Source organism: Lipotes vexillifer, unplaced genomic scaffold (genome assembly GCF_000442215.2).
Source record: "Lipotes vexillifer unplaced genomic scaffold, Lipotes_vexillifer_v1.1 scaffold539, whole genome shotgun sequence".
Lineage (NCBI taxonomy): Eukaryota > Metazoa > Chordata > Mammalia > Artiodactyla > Lipotidae > Lipotes > Lipotes vexillifer.
This window is the reverse complement of record NW_006789542.1, coordinates 201,438-212,175: the sequence shown is the minus strand read 5'-3', so window position 1 is coordinate 212,175 and position 10,738 is coordinate 201,438. Positions and strand designations below refer to the sequence as shown.

Genomic DNA, 10,738 nt, shown 5'->3' with positions numbered 1-10,738 from the left:
TGAACCGGTGTCCCCTGCATCGGCAGGCGGACTCTCAACCACTGTGCCACCAGGGAAGCCCTAGCTAGCTATTTTACATTTGGTAGTGTATATATGTTCATGCCACTCTCTCACTTCATCCCAGCTTACCCTTCCCCCCACCCCGTGGCATCTTTATTCCTGTCCTGCCCTTGGGTTCTTCAAAACCTTTTTTTTTTTTAAGATTCCATATATATGTGTTAGCATACAGTATTTGTTTTTCTCTTTCTGACTTACTTCACTCCTTGTGACAGCCTCTGGGTCCATCCACCTCACTACAAATAACTCAGTTTCGTTTCTTATTATGACTGAGTAATATTCCATTGTATATATGTACCACATTTTCTTTATCCATTCATCTGTCGATGGACACTTAGGTTGCTTCCATGTCCTGGCTATTGTAAATAGAGCTGCAGTGAACATTGTGGTGCATGACTCTTTTTGAATTATGTTTTGCTCAGAGTATATGCCCAGTAGTGGGATTGCTGGGTCATATGGTAGTTCTATTTTTAGTTTTTTAATGAACCTCCATACTGTTCTCCATAGTGGCTGTATCAATTTACATTCCCACCCGCAGTACAAGAGGGTTCCCTTTTCTCCACACCCTCTCCAGCATTTATTGTTTGTAGAGTTTTTGATAATGGCCATTCTGACTGGTGTGAGGTGATACCTCATTGTAGTTTTGATTTGTTTTTCTCTAATGATTAGTGATGTTGAGCATCCTTTCATGTGTTCATTGGCAATCTGTATCTTCTTTGGAGAAATGTCTTTTTAGGTCTTCTGCCTATTTTTGGATTGGGTTGTTTGTTTTTTTGATATTGAGCTGCATGAGCTGCTTGTAAATTTTGGAGATTAATCCTTTGTCAGTTGCTTCATTTGCAAATATTTTCTCCCATTCTGAGGGTTGTCTTTTCGTCTTGTTTATGGTTTCCTATGCTGTGCAAAAGCTTTTAAGTTTCATTAGGTCCCATTTTTTAATTTTTATTTTCATTTCTCTAGGAGGTGGGTCAAAAAGGATCTTGCTGTGATTTATGTCTATGTTTTCCTCTAAGAGTTTTATAGTGTCTGGCCTTATATTTAGGTCTTTAATCCATTTTGAGTTTATTTTTGTGTATGATGTTAGGGAGTGTTCTAATTTCATTCTTTTACATGTAGCTGTCCAGTTTTCCCAGCACCACTTATTGAAGAGGCTGTCTTTTCTCCATTGTATATTCTTGCCTCCTTTGTCAAAAATAAGGTGACCACATGTGTGTGGGTTTATCTCTGGGCTTTCTATCCTGTTCCATTGATCATATTTCTGATTTTGTGCCAGTACCATACTGTCTTGATTACTGTAGCTTTGTAGTATAGTCTGAAGTCTGGGAGCCTGATTCGTTTGACATTCTTATCCATAGAATTCTGCCCTGCATTCCTTCTAACTCCTGTGGCAGTTAAAATCTCTATTAGATATTTGGTATTTAGCATTGGGTGACTTTACATTGTAGTTGAGCTTTTTATATGATGACTCACCATCTCCTGACTGTGTAACTAGTTTGATATTAGGATCTGTTGTGTCTTATTTTAGGGTGTGTTCCCCACAGTCACTTGTGTAGAACAGCCTCAGTGGAGATGATGATCATTTCTACTTTATAAGGTTGTTGGAAGGGTTACATGTTAATAGTAATTATCGCTGACATTGATTCAGCACTTATCTGTGCCAGGCACTGTTTTTAAGTGCTTTTAAGTGTTTTAAGTGCTTTTTATATGTTAAATAAGATCCATGCAAAGTGTTCATGTGCCATACATATATATTATTCTCACTGTTATTGAATAAAAGTTTGCTTTGTAGTAGGACATTAAGCAGCTTTTATTAAAAGGCCTCTTATATCCTGAAGGAGTAGTTACCTGAAACATAGTTGTTAATCCTAATGCCCCAACATTAGTAATAAATTAGTTTTTTGTGTTTCAAGATGGTCCTGCCAGTACTGTTGGCAGCCATTTTTATCTGTATGACCCCTTAATTATAATATGCACATGAATTCTATTTGTTTGTAACTGTAGCTGTTGTTTATAGTTCTGCTTGATCACTTTACAAAATGCCCTATGACTGTTTAAATTGGTGACCACCGTTGTGAATTTTTGTCCTAGTGATATTATTCATATATCTATGTTCTTGGTGCATTTTAGAACCTTTAAAATGTTATTTTGTCCCCTTTAAGGCTCTAACAATGTAGAGAGGGACAAAACCAGTAAGCAGATAGTATGAAAACCCTCTCTATATCTGCATATTCAAAACATATGTATATTGACCTATATATTTGATGCGTGAAAGGTTAGTGATATTTTAAGGCCACGTTTTTTTCTTAAAGGTCAAGATGCCTAGGTATAAGTGAATATTCACAAGGTTTTGAAAAGGATGGTTTTTTAATAACTGTAAGGTAGGAGGCTATTTTTAGGCCCAAGAAATGGCTTATTTTTAAAAAGAGGTGGGGGAGGAAGATGAGGTTTACTTTATATCATTGTAGGCAATGACTCCTGCAGTTGTAGCCAGACATACACATGTTAACCTATTTGCTCAAAACGAGAAATACTGCCAATCTTAGTAGTTCCCTTTCAGTAAATATAAATTGAATCTGAATAGCAAGTAATAATTCTGATTATAGCCTTTTAATTTTGGTGTTGACTTTGTGCTTAGAAAAGTGGCTTATACTTTTATTAAAAAGTCAAACAGTATAGAAAAACACAAATCATCCCAAATTCCACCATACAAATGTGACCTTTATTATTTACATCTCTATGCATCAAGATAGTATGTTGCCATGTCAGTCAAAGAAGGAAGAGATTTCGGATGGACAGTTGCTGCAGGGAAGGTAGGAAGAATGCAAACTAAAAGAAGCTGTAGCTTTGTTAACTGAGACATCATCAGTGATTTCTATGATTGGAGTTTCTGAGGAGTTCTGGGAAGAGAAGGTCAGGTTACAAGGGGTCAGGTTGGAACAGAGCCGTGAATAGGTAAAGTCAGCAAGGTCACACTGTTAATTTTGCTATGGTTTTAATTTTTTTAAAGATAGTTTGCTGGTATAAGAATGGGGACAGAGGACATGAAGAAAGGATTCCAACTAAAGGACATACAGTACAATGTTGATACAGTTGAGCCCTTGTAGGCACATTGCCTGGGAAGCCAACTATCTATAAGATACTGTTTATGTGGAAAACACCTAAATAACTCTAGTTTCCAAACAACTGGTCTAGATGTGAACTTTTAGAAAATGAAATCTGCTCGTATGTTTGGAGGTTGTCTATATTGAAAAAACTTGGCTGCAATATTTAATTTACTTTACTGAGTTTTCAGAAGTTTATATTGTATTAAAAATTCTTACAGGTTTTAATGCTGACACTGCAGAATGATCCTCCTTCTTTGGAAACTGGTGTTCAAGATAAAGAAATGCTGAAAAAGTATGGAAAATCATTTAGAAAAATGATTTCATTGTGCCTTCAAAAGGATCCAGAAAAAAGGTAAAATATGAGATAAAGCTTACTTTTCTCTTCATCTAATATATAAACCATTGGGGAAGCCTAAGAATCACATACATACATGCCATACATACATACCTGCACAGCGAATTCAAAGGAACTAAATACAAATATTAGGGAAAAAATGCACAGACCATTATACTAGATTGGAATGAGTGAATTACTTTCTCCCTTCTTTTTAGTATACAGTGTACCCTAAATAGTTAAGCTATTTCCTGGTTAATTTCTTATAATTATAAATTTCTATGTTACTGAAATGCCAAGTTAGTGGGAGGGCTTATTTTCAATTTGCATTTAAGAGTTGTAAGTAAAGCAGTATCTTAATGTTCTTTACAATTTTAATAACAAGAGAAATACACATAGCAAATATTATATTTAATGTCGAATAGTCATACTTATTTCCTTACTAGAAAGATATTTTAGTTAACTGGGCCAAAAAGTCAAAGAGCTTATTGTTAACATTAGAGAAATTGGGTGGCATGTAAGTAGAGAAACATGATCATCTAATGTGTGTATCTTTATGAATTAAATAGAAGCATAGAATGTTGAAGATCATTGAATACAATCTTTTATCTTTGAGGTCAGCCAAAACTCCTGATTTCTAACCTTGGGCCCTGTTCCCACTCTATCTTATTTTTCTGTTTCACATAGTATATACATAGTCCACTCAGTTTCTTAGCACTAAGAGGTCTTTAATTTTTCTAAAGCTCAACAAAAGTAAAAGATTTGAACTGACATCCTTGATCATGTCTTTAGTATATTTAATGGGCTTCAAGATTTACTGTTGGAAATATTGGAAAGGGTAAAAAAAACAGGCAGTAAAATTCATACCTTTGTTTTTAGAACTTTTTTCTCTTTCTGAATAAATTGGTATAAAACATAAGTAACGCTTTTGCTTCTGCCAAGTTAGTTGACTAAAATAACAAAATTCTCTTGTTACAAACACCCAGAAATACTGGCTAAATCTATCAAACTTAAAAAACCAAATACAGAGATGAACTTGCAATAAAGGGATGTCTTCAGATGCCAGAATTAATAAGGAAGCCATAAATCCAAGAACTATCATAAACTAATTCTGTGGCTCCCCTCAGTAGGACACTATTCATTCCAATAACCTACTGGTTTGGATTTTTAACTTCCAAGTGGGGACTGGAAATGAGATATTGGGCCTACCCAATGGGGATTTTGAGCTGAGATCTCTGCTTAAAGCTAGGACATTCAGAAGTCTGCATCCTGAGTAAAAGGAGAGACCAAAAAACAAACAAAAAATCTGTCCATCATCACAGAGACACAACAGAAATCTTTGCTGAATAATCCAGCCCTCTGACCTGGACATTCTGCAGGTTTACAGTCTGAATTTATACCCATATTAACCCAGGAATCCACAGGATTAGAAAGTAAAACATTTATTACTAAGCCAGTTTTATTTCTGGCAGAAGCAATTGGAAACTGCACTGTTAGAATACTTCCAAAACTCAGGTCCATGAGATTCTTTTTTTTTTTCTTTTTTAAAATTTTATTTATTTTTGGCTGTGTTGGGTTTTTGTTGCTGCGTGCAGGCTTTCTCTAGTTGTGGTGAGTGGGGGCTACTCTTTGTTGCGATACATGGGCTTCTCATTGCGGTGGCTTCTCTTGTTGCGGAGCACAGGCTCTAGACACACGGGCTTCAGTAGTTGCAGCACGCGGGCTTTGTAGTTGTGGCGTGCGGGCTCAGTAGTTTTGTCACATGGGCTTAGTTGCTGCGTGGCATGTGGGATCTTCCCGTACCAGGGACTGAACCTGTGTCCCCTGCATTGGCAGGCAGATTCTGAACCACTGCACTGCCAGGGAAGTCCCCCATGAAATTCTTGCACTGAAGAGATCACAATCCAGAATTACAAAACGCACAGTGTAACACGACCGCTGTGAACTAGAAGCAACATTCGAAGAAATAACAGCCGAGAATTTCCTGAATTGATGAAATACCTTTATTTTCAGGCTAAGGAAATATCACCCCAGATTCAAAGCGGTATCCCTCTTTTGCCACTTGTACACATTGTTGTGAAACTACTGGACACAAAGGCAAAGAGAAGCTCTTAAATGCGACCTGAGAGAACAGATTACCTACTGAGGAATAGCAGGCAGATTGACAGCCACTTCCCCAAAAACAACAGTCAAGGCCAGAATATATTGGAACAGTGCTGAGAAAAAATAACTGTTAACCCAGAATTCTCCATCTAGTTAAACTATCATTCAACAGTAAGCATTAAATTAAGTTATTTTTCAGACAAAAATTGAGTTTTCCAGTCATGTTTTAATCACTTAAAGAACTCCTCTAAAGTGTACTTTAGAAAGAAGGAAGTGAACCTAGAAGAAAGGAACGAATCATAAAAAACAGTGTTGTGCAAACTGTTGAACATATTAAAATTGTGACTGAATGAAAAAATAGGAATGGGAATGTCTACTTTCAGTTTGCATAGCACTTCCACACTGACTCTCTCTTTTAATGTTTATAAGAATCCTCTGAGGCCCTGGTTCTCAAGCTTGAATACATATTGGTATCACCTGGGGAGTTCTAAAAACTGCTGATACCCAGGTTTGCCCCCACAGATTCTGCTTTAAGTGTTAAGGGGAACAGCCTCGGCATCAGGATTTTTTTTTTTTTTAAATAAGATAGGAGTTTATTTCTCTCTTGTGTATCAGTTCACATGTGGTATGACAACTCTGTTTCAGGAGGGCAATCCAAAACGTAGGCTGCTTCTACCTTGTTGCTCTGACATAGCTAGAATATGACCTTTGTGTCTTTAGTCCCAAGGATTTTTTTTTTTAAACTCCCAGATATTGTAATGCACAGCAGTGTTTAAGAACCACTGCTATTAGGGACTTGGCCAGGTAATACTGAACCTTAGAGAAGTGATTTGCTCAGGATTACATGGTAGGTATGTGGCGTTAATCAGGTCCAGTTTCTTAAGTGTAGTATTTATTATTATTATTATTTTTTTTTAATTTATTTATTTATTTATTTTTGGCTGTGTTGGGTCTTCGTTTCTGTGCGAGGGCTTTCTCTAGTTGTGGCAAGTGGGGGCCACTCTTCATCGCGGTGCGCGGGACTCTCACTGTCGCGGCCTCTCTTGTTGCAGAGCACAGGCTCCAGACGCGCAGGCTCAGTAGTTGTGGCTCACGGGCCCAGTCGCTCCGCGGCATGTGGGATCTCCCCAGACCAGGGCTCGAACCCGTGTCCCCTGCACCGGCAGGCAGATTCTCAACCACTGCGCCACCAGGGAAGCCCTGTGTAGTATTTATTATTTATTCTCAGTTATACTAGTTTGTGAAATGGACAACAGTGCTTTTATGCCAATGAAGTAAGACTGCACAGTTGAGTTAAAAACTGAGTTTAGGGCTTCCCTGGTGGCTCAGTGGTTAAGAATCCGCCTGCCAATGCAGGGGACATGGATTTGAGCCCTGGTCCAGGAAGATCCCACATGCCACGGAGCAGCTGAGCCCGTGCGCCACAACTACTGAGCCTGCGCTCTAGAGCCCACAAGCCACAACTACTGAGCCCATGCGCTGTGTTTACTGAAGCCCATGCGCTCTAGAGCCCGTGCTCCACAACAAGAGAAGCCACCCCGATGAAAAGCCTATGCACAAGCAACGAAGAGTAGCCCCTGCTCGCCACAACTAGAGAAAGCCTGCACACAGCAACGAAGACCAAACACAGCCAAAAATAATAAATAAATAAAAATTAATTAATTTTTTTAAAAACCTGAGTTTAGATTAAATTGGGGGACTATACGTTACTCTTAGAATCTTCCGTTTTTTTAAAGGAAATTGTGAAATTATTTTTTAAAAATATGTAGTTACCTAAGTTGAAGGCTTGCAGGCAACCATGTGGCAAGAAGCACAGGGCTTGATTTGTGAGTTTAAATATATTTTTTTTGCCTCGTTAAAGCAGATAAAGCCAACTTCTTGGGAAATAATATTAAATAGCAAATATATTGAAAGCCACTAAGAAATCATGCTTTTAAAAGAAACATTTCACTAATGAATTTTTTAAAGAGCCTACAATAATTATTATCAGAACATTTCTATTTGAGTTTTTTAATTCTGTTCAATGTTTTGTACTGAGTTTATCCTTTTTGGTTTTTAGTAGGTTGAGGACAGTGGAGTACACTGAGTTTTTATCTTGATGCTCAAGAAATCATTTTTGAAAATGAAAACACACATTCCACTTGAATTTATAAAAACTTTCTTTTCTGGTTTTAGACCAACAGCAGCAGAACTGTTAAGGCACAAATTTTTCCAAAAAGCAAAGGTAGGACATTCTAACTTGATTTCATGTGTTCATATGATCCTCCTCAATTACCTAAATTAGGTTCACTGTTCAGATGTTGCATTAAGATGATTATTTTTGGAAGAATGATGGTAGATCAAGTAATTGCTGAGGGCACTATTTATACAATCTTTGGTATATAAGATAAATGTATTTTTCATATAAATTAAGTGTCAGGTAAAACTTACAACAGGAAAAATGAATATTAAACTTTACCATTATAAATAAAATCTGTGGAAAATTCTGTGAAATATACTGAACTCTCATTTCAGGGTTTACTACTGAATTAGTAAACATCTCATTTCCCAAAGATGTGGGTTAAGTAGGATGTTACTGTAGTTGGGAAATGTGGGACCATGATCCCAAAGGACATATGTTAAAGCAAACTTTTCATAGATAATGATTTTTACAGTACACTAAAGTTTTTTCTCAATTTATAAAGTCATGGTAGTAATATACTAAGGAGCTTCAGAAGCTTTTTTCAAACTTCTTTATAAAACAGTTACTATATCACATTTTAATTGTGAATATTTCTGTGTCAGTTATTTTGTTCAATAAAAACTTCTTGTGAGAAGAAAATACTTATTTTTCCTCTCCAGAATAAAGAATTTCTTCAAGAAAAAATATTGCAGAGAGCACCAACCATTTCTGAAAGAGCTAGAAAGGTAAATGGGGATTTTACTCAGTTTTTCTGGGAAATTACTTAGAATAGATGTACTTTTGCATTTTGAAAGTATATTTAACTAATACTGTGTTAACAGTATGAGTATTACTCATTTTCTTTCAGTCTTATCTTTAGCATTCTTTGATATATTCTTTTAGCAATAGTCTACTGTACGCCTTGGTGTTACTCCACTATCAACTAGAATGAAAAGGTATGTTACATAATTAATGAATTAATGCTAAATTCTGTTAAATCACTGTTTGCAACTACCAGAGTAAGTTGTAAAGTTGTGAAGTTTCTTCACACCATACAAAAACAGTGAAGACACCACTTCACACCCACTAGGATAACTATATCAAAAAAGACAAACAATAACAAGTGTTGCTAAAGATGTAGAGAAATTGGAGCCCTTACACATTACTGACGGGAATGGAAAATGGTGTGGCCACTTTTAAAAAGCAGTCTGGCAGTTTCACAAAAGGCTAAACAAAGTTGCCATATGACCCAGCAATTCCACTTCTAGTCATACCTAAGAGCATTGAAAACATGTACACATAAAAATATGTACATGGGTCCAGTCGCCGTCAGCCGAGGGCTGGCGGAGAGACACGCCCATGGCTGGGAAGTTGGCTGAGAAGAAAAATCCACCATGGGTACTTCTGGGGGTTCTCCATATTGATGGAAGAAAGTGTTCAGAGTACCAAGTGAATCCCGTTGAAGCCACGTGAGGGAGATAGAGGCTAAATATAGCCACATTAAAAACCATCAGCAATGTTGGAAACAGCTTCAAGCTTAACATCAACATCTATATTCTAAGCTGCTTCGGCTGACTGAATTTCTGTTAAATAACAGTATCCTTTCTCTTGGCTGACTGGAAGAACTATATGTTTTAAGAAGAAAAGAGCTTAAAAAATTAAATAATTCAGTCTTATGTCCTTCCCCCTGACTAAAGTAGAAGCCACTTCCCCATTATTTCATGATTAATATGAAAAAGTACAGGAACAATGAGAGGAAGTTCATCTGTTTCCAGTAGTAACATTCTGGTTTCTGTTGGAATTCCATTGGCAACAGAAGGAAGCAGCATATACCACATGCCTCCCCTATTACAATACAAAAAGCTGTCAACTTTGAACTCTTTTGAAATGTTAGTAAAGTAGAGAAGATTATTGTGGCTTTCCTTCAATATTATTTGGGTAACCTAGCCTTAAAATAGTGAACAAACATAAGTCCTTTATCCTTAAGGCAGGACCAAACCAAGATATTAGTGGCCTAGGTAAGCTAATAATTTGGCATACCTTCAAATGGATACTTTTCAGATATTCACTCAACAGGTGTTTGGGTGAGGAGGTGGGCATGGCAGGCCTTGAGAGAGAGTGGAAAGGGGGCTGGTGGGGCCTTTCAGTTTGCATACTCTATTCAGTATAACAAAAACCATGCAACTGATCTGGCTAGATTTCCTTGGAAGGCAGTTTGGTGACCATCTGTAGATTTTCAAATATGCCCTTCCCTATTCCAAGCTGTTTATCGAGGCATTAGTAACTACAGCATTTATCACTGCACTGGTAGCTCCTTGAAAGGTTACTGCTTTATATTCTTTTCTCTACCTTGTTGCATTCCCAATGATGCTTTCACACTCCTTATAGATCCAGCCTCCCTTCTATACCATGTACTGAGTGTTTTTTATGTGCCAGGCACTGTGCCAGATACTAGAAATATAAAAGTGATTAAGATACTTTCCCTGCCCTTAAGGACACACCTTGGGTAGGGGAAAGATTTACAAACAAATAATACAATACCACAGTGATGACGGCTATAGCAGTAAAATGGTTATTACTAGATATTACTGGTAAAATGCTCTGAAATCCTTTCTTAAAATAGAAGGTATTTTGAATTTGCCTTTATCTCTGGAAATCTTATCTTGGGTAAGGACTGGAATAAAAAGAGAGTAATGTTAAAAAAATATATGTACATGAATGTTCATAGAAGTATTATTCATAACTAAAAAGTGGAAACAACCTGAATGTCCATCTATTATAAATGGGTATATAAAATGTCATGTACCTATACAATGGAATATTATTCAGCAATAATAAGGAATGAAGTACTGATACATGCCATAACATGGGTGTACCTTTAAAACATTATGCTAATTGAAAGACATATTCTATGATTCCATTTATGTGAAATATCCAGAATAGGCAAATGTATAGAGACAGAAAGTAGATTATTGGTTG

At 36.8% G+C, this 10,738-nt stretch overlaps 1 protein-coding gene across 2 annotated transcripts in view; it reads left to right on the top strand.

Annotated features, from left to right (window-relative positions):
- OXSR1 (oxidative stress responsive kinase 1) overlaps positions 1-10,738 on the top strand; it is a 101,984-nt gene that overhangs the window by 70,260 nt on the left and 20,986 nt on the right. For both annotated transcript variants that reach the window (XM_007462687.1, XM_007462688.1), the window contains exons 8-10: positions 3,380-3,513; positions 7,774-7,822; positions 8,440-8,505. In XM_007462687.1, the coding sequence (XP_007462749.1) occupies positions 3,380-3,513; positions 7,774-7,822; positions 8,440-8,505 (249 nt within the window). The remainder of the gene's footprint in view (positions 1-3,379; positions 3,514-7,773; positions 7,823-8,439; positions 8,506-10,738) is intronic.